Below are 15038 nucleotides of genomic sequence, written 5' to 3'. Positions count from 1 at the left end.
GATACAGGAAAGGTTCCACCAGGAAAGCCAAGAGAGGAACAGGAAGAACTCCCACCCTCACACTCTCCTAGGAGAAGCCAGGCATTCTGGCTGCAGAATCTGGGTCAGGATGTTTTATTTTCACCATAACCATCAAAGTCATCGGCAGGGCAAATGCATTCGCCCTGTGTACATTGTGAGACATAGTTAAGCTGGGACGTCCCTGAATCTGTCTCCTAGGACCAGAACTGCCTCATTAAAGGGATAAAAGATGGTATCTGCTGAGCTGGTGGAAAGTGGTGGCTGCATTTTTATTAAAGTCTCTGCCGCAGCAAGCCCAGTCCCCAAAGGTTCATATTCCAAGATTCTCCCCCTCTCTGCCTGGAGCATGCAAGTGATTCTCTGTAACTCATTAAGGTAAAACAAAAAGCTCTCCTATTGTGCTTTTCACATAGGACTGATGTTGTTGCATAAAAGCTACATGTTTCCTTTCCTTGGACCCAGCCTGCAAAAATAAAACTGCTCTAATAATTTACAATAGGGACCCTAGGAGCACTACACCAGGTTTGGCAGGAGTTCTGGGTCTTGAGGAGACTCACAACAGGCCGTGGCCTGGCACTGGTATTTGCACAGCCTTACATTTGAGGTGCATCTCTGATAGGGGCTAGCCTGGTGGTCCTGAGGACGATCCTGCCTCATCATGTACCTTCTGGCCTGTGACAGCCATCCAAGGGGCTCAGGCTAGCCACCCAGTGTCTCAAATCCATGCCCTCATGTTCTCATCTTGGTGCCCACGCAGGAGAGAATCTAGCCTGTCATGGCTTCATAGAACCATGGAGTCCCACACGTGGACTTCGAGGTTCACGCATAAGATCCTGGAGCAGCATAGACGGAGCACACGACAAACCCGTCCAGGGGCAGGGCGGTCGGCACGGCAGCGCGCAAGCGGGCGCCCCTCGGGCCTGCACAAGGCCCTCGCGCTCCGGTCCCCCTCTCCCCACCTCTCCCCTGCGACCGCAGCCCAGGGGCTCGGCCCCGCGGAAGGACAGCTCCCTACCTGAGGGTGGCGCTCTCCCCCTGCCGGACCGTCACGTTGTCCATAGCTTTGGGGAAGGTGGCATCTCCGCTGCGCACGGGCACTCCTGTGGGTACAAGGAACAGCAGCCTGAGAGACACGACCACGAGGCACTTCCAGGGCAGGAACAGGTACCCACAGACCCCCATCCTCGACAGCCACAACTTCCCAGAACTCCGGCAGCCGCACGGTCCTGCTCCCCCGCCCCGCGCACCAGCCGGCTCAGGAAGCGGTGCGGGGAGGAGGGAAGGGGCAGAGCTCGCCAGGAGCAGGGGGAAGGAGAAGAGAGGAGTCCAGGCTCTCCGGAGTCTAAGAATTCTTCCTCAGATCCTGCCTCTGCTTTCCAGCCTGGCAGAACCAGATGCCCCCTCCTGCATCCAAAAAGCGCTTTCTTGACGCTCCCCTGGGGAGGAGGGAGGCAGCCCGGAGGGGAGAGGAGGTAGCAAGGTGCGGGGATGAAGGTCACAGATTGCGCTTTCTCTGCCTCTCTCTTCGAGACGCTACTTTAAGATTCAGTGGGGCACGTTCTGCAGAGCTCTGGCATCAAAAGTTTATAACCCAAAGAAGAAGGCAAGTGTCTCTGACATACAGGAGCTGTCATAAAAAGCCGCGGCTTCAAGGAGAGGAGGAAATGTTTTATTAGATCACACACGTGTACAGATGTACGTGTCCCCCGGCCCCAAGCCTCGCATCTGGAACCCCAGGCAGGCGGCAAAAAGTTCCAAGGTGGGGACGCGCAGCCGGCGCAGCCAGGGTCCTCCGGTCGCTGGGTCTTTGGTCGGCGACTCGCGGCCAGCCCGCGGAGCGCCGCCCGGCGCAGGCTCCGGGCGCACGGGGAGCTGGGCGGACGGCGGCCCCCGCCTCCTCCGGGGACGCGGCACGGGACGCGGGGACGCGCGGACGCCACGCTCAGCGGCCGCCCCCGGCCTCCGCGCCGCCTTCCTCCCGGGAGCAGCCCCGACGCAAGCGGGCCCCGACCGCCGGGGTTGTCATGGCAGCAGCTCCATCCCTGACCGCCACTTTCTCCCGGTGCCGCCTCGGAGCCAGCGGGCGGGCGGGCGGCGCGGGCTGAGCGCTCATCCCCGCGGGCGGGCGCGGGGCGCGGGCGCCCACCTTAACCCCGGCCGGCCGCGCCCACCGGGCTGGGGATGCCTGCAGGGGTGAGCCCGCACCGCGCCCACTCCGCTCCGTCCCGACACCCGCGCCAGCAGCCGAGAGAACGCGCCCCTCGCAGTGGCTTCCCCTGCGGAGGGGTGAGGTGGGGGGAGCGGGGAGGGAGAGGGGAGGGCGGGAGAGGGAGTTCTGGGGAAAGCAGCAGATTGAAAACTGACACCGGCACCTTTCCTCGCCGATGCCAGCGCAGAAGTTTTCAAAGCCCGCCCTGGAGAGCTGAACTACCCTGCCCACGCCAGGTGGGCACCGGTGTGCCCGTCCACCGCGCTGCGGCCGGCTCCCCGTCCAGCCGAGTCCAGCCCTGACGGCGCGCTGTCCTGGGCCCGTGCGGAGGCGGAGTGGACCCACCTCCGAGGACCCACCTCGGAAACGCCCGTGCCCCTCCACTGGACGCCTGTCCCCAAAGTGGCAAATCTCAATTTCTCCTTACAACACAGCATGCAACATTTGTCCCAGTCCTACACTTTATCGTGGTAAAAAGCAGGGACTGGGAAAAACACAGGAAGATCCTAAAAAGTAGTAGGACTGATCCCCCTAAAACCCCTCACAGGAAGTGGCACCGCAGTGGTGCTGGGAGGTGACTCGGGGCTCTTGGAGACCAGCCTCCCAGTTTCTTTGGTCTCGGATTTGTCTCTTTCCGCTCTAAACCCCAGAGCTCCGCGTCCCTTGGGCCCCCCGGGAGGCCTTCTCTGCTCCCCTGGCAGAAGCCTCCCCGTTGTATTCTAATTTAATGGTTGCTATGCGCATCTGCTCTACTGTATTTTTTCTCAAAGCCTTTTGTTAAATTAGACCGGGCTCTGCACAATTGGCAAAATGAAATTTAATTCAAAAATAAGCATTAAGCTCTTATCGTTTATTACTTTAGTTGCTGAAGGATACAAAGGCATACTACTTGCTTTCAGTTCTGAGAGACTGAGCACAAATAAATACCGCCCCGTTTCCCATTCTAAAAGGGTTAGACCACATATATGTGTAGGTCTAAAATTTTTAATTAGTGCATCTTACCTAGAAGGGAGAATACTTATCAGTAATTGTATCGGCTGTAGTGAAACATATATAGTCATATGCTGCTTATGAAGGGGGATACAGTCTGAGAACTGTCTTTAGGAGATTTTGTCATTGTGTGAATATCCTGATGTGTACTTCCATAAACCCAGATGACATAGCCCACTACACACCTAGGCTGTGTGGTAGAGCCTATTGCTCCTAGGCTGCAAGCCTGTACAGCATGCTACTGTACTGAATACTACAGGCAACTGTAACAATAGTAAGGATTTGTGTATCTAAACCCAGAAAATGTGCAATAAAAATAAAGTACAAAAGATTAAAAAAAAAAAAGGTACATCTGTACAGACATTTACCACCGACGGAGCTTGCAGAACTGGAAGCTGCTCTGGGTGAGTCAATGAGTAGGTGGGGAATGAAGGCCTAGGACATTACTGCACACCACCATAGCCTTCATAAACACTGTACAATGAGGCTACCCTAAATTTATCAAAACACATTTTTCTGTCTTCAATAATAACTTTAGCCTACTGTAACTTTTTAACTTTATAAACTTTGAATTATTTTAACTTTTTGACTGTTGCATAATAACATTAGCTTAAAACACAAACATGTTGTACAATTGTATAAAAATGTATTCTTATATCCTTATTCTAAGCTTTTTTCCACTTTTTTCTAACTTTTAAATTTTGTTTGCTAAAAACTAAGACACAAATATCCACATTAGCCTAGGCCTACATGGAGTCAGGATGATCAGTATCACTGTCTTCTGCCTCCACATTTCCTCACACTGGAAGAGCTTCAGGAGCAATAACACGCATGAAGCTGTCACCTCCTATGATAGCAATGCCTTCTTCTAGATACCTCCTGAAGGACCTGCCTGTGGCTATTTTACAATCACCTTTTAAAAATAAGTAGCAGGAGCATACTCTAAAGATAAAAAGTATAGTATAGTATACATAAAAATTAGTAATATAGTCATTTATATTTGTTATCAATTATTATGTACTATACATATTTGCATGTGCTAGACTTTAATGGGATGGGTAGCATAGTAGGGTTTGTTTACACCAGCATCACCACAAATGCCTGAGTAACACTTTGAGCTAAGACATTAAGATGGCTACAGTGTCACTGGAGTATATTAAATTTTAGTTCCACTGTAATCTTTTCTATACCACTGTCATATACGCGGCCTGTCATTGACAAGGCATTGTCATGCAGTGCACCACTGGGTTAGGTCCTTTCCAGAAAGCAGGTATGACAAAGGCAGCAGTGGGGTCCAGCGCTCATCCATAAGCTCCTGAGGAACAAGGCTTTGGGGAGCTGTGATGCAGAGAGGAGAGGCTGGGGGCTCAGGGAGCAGCCCCACAACCTAATTTGGGATTTCCTCCTAGCTTTTATGACACATGTCTTTTCTCAAGACTTGAGTGAACCTGGGTTTCCTGATTGACACTGTACTTCAACCTCTCAGCTCTGAGTTCTAGTCTAGTATCACCAGACGGGAAAGGCTCTTTTTCATACTTTAACTTGTGGAAAGCTGAGAACCTGAGGCCGGGCTTATGATTTTCTTCGGTTGCAGAGTTTGGAGCTTAAACACAGGTGGGTGGCAGCCGTGGACTTGGCTCAGGCTTCCACTCAACGCCCGCAGCTCTGCCACTTGGTTGTAGAGCATTCACATCCCTTCCTCTCTCCTGGACCTGCTGGTTCTATTGCTTCTCAGGAGACGAAAATGGGGCAGTTGCTAAATCAACTCATAAAAGATTGCTTGAGACAGAAAGAGTTATTAAGGACAAAGAGAAAGGCTAGGACAGCATGAGATTCCCCATAGGAAAAGAATGGCTGAGACAAGTAAAGAAGAGCAGCAGAGATGGGTGGAAGCGAGGCGTAAATTTTCTTAACAGTATATAATAAGTCTTGCTCTTGCGAAGAAATAAACCAAGTTTCCCATTTTTTGCACAGCTGGCTCCCCTGAAATAAGGTATCTGGAGTCCTAAAGAAGAGGGCCTGTGTCTATTTTCTTCTGTAACAGCGTTTCCTAGCTCAGTATTTCTGAGTGAATAAACGGGCTCAACTCATGGGCTAGCAAATCAGAGAAATGACTGCAAAGGTCGCATTTCATGTTAATCTCTGTGAGTCTTCAGTTGTGTGGGAGAGAGTTAATTCCTCTGTAGGACACTGCTGTGGACTAGTGTGTGCATTTATAGAATATCAGGCTGAGACTAAATTGAAATTAGAAACAGAAAATGAGTTGAGGTTCACAATGAACGAGGACTAAGTAGTTTCTGTCAGAACTTTTCTAGGAAATGCTTGGCTGAGTGTCATGACAAGGTGGCCCCTAGTGAAACCCTCTTAGATATGTGGAAACATATATAAAGACAAATTAACATCATGACTAACAGTATCCCTTATTGGAAATGCTTGAGACCAAAAGTGTTTCAGATTTTGAATTATTTTAAATTTTGGAGTCTTTGCATTATACTTACTGTTGAGTATCCCAAATGTGGAAATCTCAAATTTAATATGCTCCAATGAGCATTTCCTTTGAGCGTCATGTCTGTCCTCAAAAAGTTTCAGATGTTTGGATTTGGGATGCTCAGCCTATACTACTTCTGAAGTTACACTGTCTGTTCAGATACTGACTTGTCATCTCTCTAGCTGCCTGGCTGGTACCCAGGAATACCTATCCCACCTATGTTACAGGGTTTGGGGTTTGTTGAAAGGTACCTGGCATGTTTTAAAATCAAGGCTGGTAAGATGACAGACACAGAGACAACTGCCTTGAAAGATGAGTATATTCCTTGCAGTTCCCAAGAGGAGGGGCACACCATGCCATGCTGGACCACATGGGGATGCACCAGGGTTGGCCAGGAGGCAGAAGGAGTGAGAGGAAGGCCTAGCACAGGGTCTTCATTGTGATTTCCGTGGGAATAAATGGGGGAGGCAAGGTAGGCAAACTTCAGCAAGCTTAGGATTACAAAGTTTGAATATTTCTGGCAGGCTCTGTGTTAGGGCAGTGGGGGTGGTTCTCGTGGTTCTGTACTTGGCCCTGGGGTGATCTAGGGCAAGGCAATGTTGATGTGGTGTGTGAGCATTAGAGAAATGTTCGGGGTATGGGTTTTGAATGGATTGGTGTTCTCATAAAGGGCATGGCCACAGGCAAGTATTTTATCATCTCTAGGAATGAACTAGCCCTAGGAGGGACAGTCTTCCCAGAATTAGCAAGACCAGGATATCAAAGCATTATAAAATACAGAACATAAAAACATGATTAATATAAGCGACAATTAGTGAGATAATGCATGCGACATATCACCAAAGGACTGGGCACATTGGAAAATTTAATAATCATGAATTATGGTTATACAGCAAAACTCCCATTTTCACATGATAACAATTTGTGACATGAAAAAAGATGTGAGTAAAAGGTTATAAATGCCCTATGTACAAACTAGAGGTTCTGCTCAGACCTACGGAAGTCTCGTTTATGACAATTTGTAACAGAAAATGCAAAGTTGGATCCCGATTACAGGACTGTAATGATCACAAGAGAGACCACTGGCTAGCCAGAGAAAAGTCATTATGAACAGGCTTGAGAATAGGAATCCTTGCCAGAGGGAACTTTCTCAGGTAGGAGAAAGAAGAGCAAAGAAGGCAAAGAGCTGTAAAGAACCCTGGGGATTTCCGGGTCAGAATTCAGGTGACTCTAGCCACTTAAAACTGACAGCTGGTATCTGCAACCTGGAGAAGATAGAATGTCCCAGAGAAGCTAGATGAAAAGTAAGGCAACTCACCTGGGAAAAACACCTGTAAAAAGTCTAATCACATTATTGCATTTCAAATTGGCTTAAATAAGATTGTGGGCCTATAATATTTATTCCTACGTGTATGTGGACTGCGTCTGGTGATGGAACATAGCTCGTGACACTGAAGAGATGCATCCTGTGAGAAGCAGCTGAACAATGGTGCATACAACTCACGAACCCACAATTATGGAGAAAGACAAAGGGGAGGTGGGCCTTGTCAGGCAGCAACTTCTGTTCAGAACCTAAACTGTCTTGGCTGCCAGAGCTGACTGCTGAGTACTGCTGCTGCTTTGGGTATGGATGGATACTTCCAACCAGTATCCTGGGCTGTGAAAACTCTCTTACTTGTGGCAGGACATTATCTGCCTTATAGTCTTTGACAGATCAGTCTCACACAGAGGGCGATAACCAAGATGAACAGTCAAAGAAAGAAACCAATTAAAAAATGACAAAAAAGTAACACAATTTTTACTTATTCATTTATGAATTCATTAATTCTGTAAATATGTGTCACACACCTATTTTATGTTGGACACGGTTCTAGGGACTGGAGATGCAGTAATTAATGAGATCATCTTTATTACGTGCTTTTCTGCAAGGGTGTGTGAGCAGTGTTGAAGAAGGGGGAAAGAGACCAGAAAAAGTAAATAGATGCAAATATTTAGATTGTACTACAAGCTATACGTTAAAAAAAAGAAGTGTGATGGTGTGGGAAGAGTGAAAAATGAAACAGCCAGGGGAAGCCTCTCTGAAGAGGGAGCACTTGACCTGAGTCCTGACTGATCAGCCGAGTGAAGGTTGGAGCTGAGCAAACGAACACCATAGAGGCATATGGCAGAGGTAGCCCGCTAGACCCAGGGGCAGATCAAGGTGCAGCTGCACTGGGCCTTGAAGGCCACAGTCACTGTTTTAGAATTGATTCTAAGTGCAGTACAATAACTTTGGAAACATTTCGGTAGAAGAGTGACAGGATGTGATTGATAAAATTTCGCAAGTCCCTTTGACTGCTGTGTAGAGGACTAGATTGCAGGGGTACAGAGTGGAAGCAGAGGGCATGACAGGAACAGCGGAGGCCAGAAACGATGTCAGTGGCAATGAAGAGAGAGAATTATGGAAAGGCGAAGGGTGCATTTCTGAAGAATAGTAGTTAGGACTTCCTGAGATTTGAGATTGAGAAAAAGAGAGAGCTTGAGGAAGATTTGGGTAACTGGCTGCATTTTACAACTACCTGTAATGAGAATGATGCCATGCCAGAAGGAACGGGTTTAGGGAAGAGGGAACTGAAGAATGAATAAAGAGTTCTGATTAAGTTGTGAAGCTATCACTTCTATGAGACAGTCAGATGGAGACATCAGGACGACAGTGGGGGAAAGAGATTTGAAGCTTAGCATGGAGGACTGAGGGTGATGTTATTGTCTCATCGAAAGCTTGCTTTCCTAATTACCATAAAAATAGTGATAAAGCTCTGCTGTGTGCATTTTTGGGAGGCGGCGTATTATCCGTGAAACCCTCAACCTGAATCTAGAGGCTCTTCTGCCTTTGTCGGTAATTTGGAAATAGGCCCCTTCAGCCAACCCTATGAGACGTAACCTATTTCACTCCATTTAGTCATCTTTTAATATTTCCCCTCTACTTGGTCACAAGTTATCTTTTGGGAGTAGACTAACATTGTGTGGAGATGAGGCCATGAAGTTATCACTGTTTTTAAGAAAACAAGAAAATGCTGCTCACTGACCCTTAATGTGAGTCGTAGGACTTGGGTTTAAGACCTCGGCCTGTTTTGACTTCCCTGCTGTGATCTAGGTGGACTGTGCCTGTGCTCTAGAGTGCAGCAGGGAAGACCAGAACAAACACAGGGCAGTCAGGCGTCAGTTCGAGCCCCACCTCTGCAGCTCACTCTCTGTGGGACTTTACACACGCCCCCTCATTCACTCATCTTACAGCTGCCACCTCTGTAAATGGACACCACCATAGCAATGAATCTGTAGAGCACTTGTGAGGATATGTCTCAGTCAGCTCACGCTGCCATAACAAAACACTACAGACTAGGTGGCCTCACAGAAGTTGGTTTTCTCACAGTGGCACAGGCTGCGAGTCTGAGATCAGGGTGCCAGCGTGAACATGCTCCGACGAGCGCTCTCTTTCTGGCTTGAGACAGCTACCTTCTTGCTCTGTGCTCACATGGGGAAGAAACCTCTCTCTGTTCCTAGAAGGCCACCAATTCTAAGGGATTAGGGCCCCATTCTTCTGACCCCTTTAACTTTAATCACCTCCTAAAAGCCGTATCTCTAAGTAGAGTCACATTGGTGCTTAGAGTTTCAACATATGAATTTTGGGGGCCATGATTCAGCCGACATCAGTGTTAAGTGAAATACTGCATGTAAAGTAATTGGCATCGTGCCTGGCACTCACTAAGTCCATAATAAATGCTAGTTATTACTGCCTACAGAAAGAGGCCTAATTCCCCATTGTCACAAGTTTCTTCTCTGAAGTATCTCTGTGGGCAGATAAGCTGTACAGAGCAAGACACAAAAATTCCCAAGGTGTCCAAAGGCTTTTTCTCTGTGTGTGTATATAATAAAAGAAACAAGACAGGTTTTTCTCTGATTTTGAAGAAGAGGTCACTTTAGAATTAGAAGTTGCCTAAAAATGAAAAGGCTTCTGTGGTTATTAATAAGCTTTTATTTTGCCCTGGAGGGGCTGTCCAGATGATAGCTATTGGAGAATCTGGGATCACACAGAAATATCTGAATTTATCTAATAAAATTTGTATTCAGTTATAAAAGCAATTTCAAACTGTGTTATTCATAAATAAGGAAGACTTACAGCTTGTGTTTATCTGAGAGAAGATTGTACCCAGCTGTTCTATGTGTATATTAGGGAGACATATAAAGTGAGAAGCCTGGGTTTGATGGGTATTTGTATGACAGAAACCTATCTAAGTCAGTGTGGACCCAGTGGAGTGGAGTGACCGAGAAGACATGGTGGCTTGAGCTGTAGTGAACTCAAAATGTGTTGTGGTGAACAGAGTGGTAAGAGTTGACTGGGGCTTCCGTTTTTAGGCTAAGAAAGTCACAAGAAAGGGAATCACATATCACAGAACACACCACTTTGGATGAGACACAAGTACTCTCCTCTAAAACACCCAAACCAATTCCTATATTATAGCTGCTTGCACAATTAATGCAGGAAATCCATGTGGAATCTTGCTTCTCATTCTTGCTTGCACTCTTCCAAAACTGATGCAAATACACATTCAATGGTTTTCCTAGTCAGCTGCTAACCTAAGGTCAGAATTCAGGCCCCTTAAATCTCAACCTGTTCCTCTTTTCCATCACAGACCACATGACATCCTTTTCTACCTAGAATGCATCTGCCTGGCCTGATGGAAGGAACCGACATTGTGCATGAATTAAAACGCCTGGCTTCCAATCCCAGCTTTGCTACTTCCAAGCAGGGCAATCCTCTGAGTTTGTGTCCCCTCCTCCGTGAGCGGTGTGCACGAGAGCTTCCTCACAGGACGGCTATGAGCACGACGATGCATGTGAAAGCGCCCTTCCCAGAGCCTGGCATGATGGCAGCTCGCGATGACGGGGGATATTCAATTCCTTTTTTCCAACCTTAATGCCAGAATGAAGTAGGCAAAACCAAAGCAAACAAAACAACAAAAAATAACCAAGTAGATAAACAAAAGTAACAACATGACAACAAAAAAAAACTTTAAAATAAACAGGCCAACCTAAGGCACATAAGATTTACACTGTAAAAAGATACCTGTGAGGTCCCCCAAGGCTTAGAGAGTGATCTATGGAGAGCTTTAGAATCTAAGGAGTGTAACAACAGCCCCTAGCCGACTCTTTTTCCTTCCAAGTTTCTGTGTGCATTGCATGCATGTAAACTCTCTCTCTCATTAGAACTGCAAGGTCCCCAAGAACAGAGTGTTTATTTTGTTCATCCCTGATTCCTCCGCTACAGACCAGGGCCCAGTACAGAGTAAGTACTCAGCAAATATTTGCCGCACGAGAGAACTGGTGTCCACTCTCCACAGTTTGCAGAAAGTCCGTGAAGCTGTCAGCCAAAGATCCAATGCCATTCGCACTAAGAAACTCTCTTAGTAACCGTCTCCTTCCCTCCTTGGCCCCCAGTGCCTCGACAATGGCACGGGCGTCAACTACATTAAAGCATTTCATTCTAGAAAGGCTGGAGACCCCTATAAAGGGACCAATTTCCACAAGTCATACAATAAAATCAGCCTCATTACTTTATAGTCACACCTCATATAGTTCTATAAATCAAATAACAAAAACCATTATATTGAGACCTACAAGTCATAAAATGTGTTTTTTAAATGTTCAGTACCATTATTACAGTCTTACCCCGCCCCAGTCTCACTACAGTATCTAACAGAATGACCATGACAGGTGGAAAATGGATTCTTCCTCCCCAGGGAACCCAGAGTGTGGAGGAGAGAATGCCGCTGGAGGTGGGCTTGCCGGGTTCTAAATCTGGACCTGCCCTCTGAGAGCTGGGGGTCCCCAGCAATGGACCAGGCTTCTCTGAGCCCAGGATTCCTCCCTGGTTGGATGGGAGAAATAACACTTTTTTATTTAAAGAACTGAGCAAACCATATGTAAGGTTGCTTGCAGAGAGCCTGGCACACAGGTGGTACTCCATGAGTGGCTGCTCCTTACTGGGCTGTACACGTACTTCCTGCTAAACTGAATCTGATTTTCTGGGTCTTAGAGAGGAGCTAGAACTTGTGTTTTGTAGAATATGTCAGTTACTTGAAATAATATCTGTCTTGCCAAACTTTTTTTAATATCGTTCATTTATTTTGTTGACTAATTCACTACTTCATTCAAACATTCTTTCTTGTTTTTTGTCTGTTTGTTTGTTTGTTTGTTTTGGTGGGAGGACCAATGGTCATTGGCCATCTAGGCATTTTGCTTGGCCTGAAAATCCAAAGAACATGATGTGTTACCTGCTCTCAAGGAGTTTATAGTCTAGTAGAAGAAATAAATCAGGTATCATAGTACGGTATGATAAGATTTAAAATAAAAATATGTACAGCATGCCACAGGATCTCAAAACGAGGCCGTTAAAATTAGATCAGGTTCTTGGAAAGCTGCTCAAAGGAAAAGACTCCTCAAAGGAAGAGTTCACTTTTAAGGACTGAGTAGGACTGAGACTGCCATGTGGCTTCTGATTTTGGCAGATGAGTGAACAGCGTTACCAATCCCAGAGACATAGTAAGAAGAGTTGATACTGAGTGGAGGGCAGGGCGTTAAACACTGAACTTGAGGTGCTGGTGAAACATCCAAGTAAAAATGTGCTGTTGGCATTTGGATATTTCGGTGTTGAGCCTGAGCAAGAGACAATGTTTACAGTGATAGATTTTGGAATCATCTTTGCATACATGGGAGCTGAAGGCCTGGGTACTAATGAAGTCACTGAGCAAGAGCAGGAGTGAGAAGAAACGAGGCATTAAGTGTGAATTCTGAGCAACACAAACACATAGGGGTAGGAGGAAAAAGAGCTCATGAGGGAGCCTGAGGAGTGGCCCGAAAAACAGAAGGAAACGCAGGATCAGCGCCTACACAGAAATCAGGGAGGACACCTTTCAGAAGAAAAGAGCGGCCAGCGGCATCCACTACGAGAGGATTCAGGCTAGCAGAGGACGGACAGCCATATGCTTTTGATCTGCCACAGTGGAGGGCACTGATGAATTCTGCAGAAGCTGTTTTACTGCTGAGGCAGCAGGAGTGAGGCAGTGGTGAGCTGAGGAATGAGTGGAATCCCAGGAGTGGGGAAAACAAATGTGGTCCAGGGTGTCAAGCTTAGCTGTGAAGAAATGCTGGATGGAGATGGGGGTCTGGGGGAGGCTGGTACTGTTTTGTCTTATTTCATCTTCAGCATGAGAGTCCTCGATACTTTTTTAATGTGTCTGAAAGTTAAGAGCTCCTTGAAGGTGTTGTACAGCTGCCTGTGTTCATCACAGCATTTCGTACACTGTTGATGATTAAAGATATATACAGGATGAATTGTTTAAGGTCAAAAAATTTCCATCTCTGGACCCATTCAGATGCAGACCAACCAACCAATATTTAAAAAATAGTGACAGTTGTCATTGTCATCATCATCATCACCATCCTACCAGCAGCTCAGACACTAGAACACACACCTGACAGATGCTATCTAATGTAATCCTGTTAACACCTCTATAAGGAAGGTATTATTTGATAAAGCAATATATAGAGAAGAAAGATTACTCCTAGTCATTTCTAGAAGTGCAAGGTAGAAAATGCTGAATCTGGCTGGGTGCGATGGCTCACGCCTGTAATCCCAGCACTTTGGGAGGTCAAGGTGGGCAGATCATGAGGTCAGGAGTTCGAGACCAGTCTGACCAACATGGTGAAACCCCACCTCACCTAAAAATACAAAAATTAGCAGGGTGTGGTGGCGTGCGCCTGTAATCTCAGCTGCTCAGGAGGCCGAGGCAGGAGAATCACTTGAACCTGGGAGGCAGAGGTTGCAGTGAGCTGAGATCCTGCCGTTGCACTCCAGCCTGGGTGACAGAGCAAGACACTGTCTCAAAAAGAAAAAAGAAAATGCTGAACCTTTTCCTAGTCCCCTCAAGGTTCACTGCTGTATTACCAGCACCCAGAATAATTCCTGGCATATAGCAGGTTTCCAGTCAATATTTATTCAATTAATAATAAAAATAATTATGTATTTTTAACCCATACCCTCCAGTCTCACAGATATCATAGCTATTCAAGATTCATGTACCAAATATTAAATAATCAAAGGTATTTGTCCACATTTGGACACTGGATTTTACCAGTGGCAAATTAGCTAGAGGTGGAGAACAAGAATTAGAGTGATTCAGTTTGTCTTGCTCTAAAACCTCTGTGCTCATACACTACTGATGTTGGAACACGCTGTTATTTACATGGTGAGAAGTTAATCACGGTGGAAAAGTGGGTAGCCATACCAAGTAGCCAACAAGCAATGAAGATGAGCTGCAGGTATTAGGATTCTAATCAATAAATCATAGCCAGATTTATCAGAAACATAGCTTGTGATTCACATAATTATTGTGATATATTATAACTCAGCTTAGAGAGCAAGCCTCTCATAACGTATGTTTACATGACAGTGCCCCGCCTTTTTTCACAGACACTCTCAGGATCCCTCATATGCTCTTGTGTTCTGGGCATGCTTGACACAGTATTTTTATTGTAGGTTTTGACCAAAACCTCAAACGTTTTGGTAGAAACCCACAATAAATTGGGTTTTGACCAGATTGGATTGGACAGTTTCTAAAATTCTGCCAGGCTATGTGCGTTCTCACCACCACACTTATGTTAGACAACAGTATCTGGGATCTGTCTCTGACTAGCCTCTTTTCATCCACTAATGCCCCACACCCGCTCCTTAACCCAGCACTGACATTGTGTTCTATATTCGACCCTAAAAGCTTTCTTCTCCTCCCAGCAACTCTAATTTCCTGTCACCTGGCTAGATGGAATCAGTTTTACAAAGATAGAGTCAGGAAAAAACAAAACAAGGCCAGGCATGGGAGCTCACAGCTATAATCCCCGCACTTTGGGAGGCCAAGGTGGGAGGACTGCTTGAAGCCAAAAGTTCAAGGCCAGCCTGGGCAACATAGCAAGATTCTATCTCTACAAACATTTTTAAAAATAGGCAGATGTGCTGGCTCATGCCTGTAGTCCAAGCTGATTGACAGGCTGAGGTGGGAAGATCACTTGAGTCCAGGAGTTTGAGGCTGCAGTGAGCTATGACCATGCCACTGCACTCCAGTCTGGGCAACAGAGCAAGATCTTGTCTCAAACCAAAACCAAAACCAAAACAAAACAGTCCCTCTGGGTCATGAGGCTCAACATTTCTCATCATGGCAGGAAATGCAGTTCAGAGGACTGGGAAGGAAGGAGATGGAGAATCCATTGCTCATCCTCCTTCCTTTGTCCTCCAGGCAT

The 15038-nt window shown here is 46.4% G+C and overlaps 1 protein-coding gene across 8 annotated transcripts in view; it reads right to left on the bottom strand.

Annotated features, from left to right (window-relative positions):
• The window catches only part of OPCML (opioid binding protein/cell adhesion molecule like), a 1159098-nt gene that overhangs the window by 544750 nt on the left and 599310 nt on the right, over nucleotides 1-15038 (bottom strand). For 4 of the 8 annotated variants that reach the window (XM_017949265.3, XM_017949264.3, XM_031653869.1 and 1 more), the window contains one exon: nucleotides 1037-1121. In XM_017949265.3, coding sequence (XP_017804754.1) covers nucleotides 1037-1121 — 85 coding nt within the window. Of the gene's footprint in view, nucleotides 1-1036; nucleotides 1974-15038 lie in introns of those variants that run through there. The other 4 variants (XM_017949262.3, XM_017949266.3, XM_017949263.3 and 1 more) reach the window with 1 other exon arrangement.

This window comes from Papio anubis, chromosome 12 (genome assembly GCF_008728515.1).
Source record: "Papio anubis isolate 15944 chromosome 12, Panubis1.0, whole genome shotgun sequence".
In the NCBI taxonomy this organism is placed as follows: domain Eukaryota; kingdom Metazoa; phylum Chordata; class Mammalia; order Primates; family Cercopithecidae; genus Papio; species Papio anubis.
This window is presented reverse-complemented; position numbering and strand designations above follow the sequence as displayed.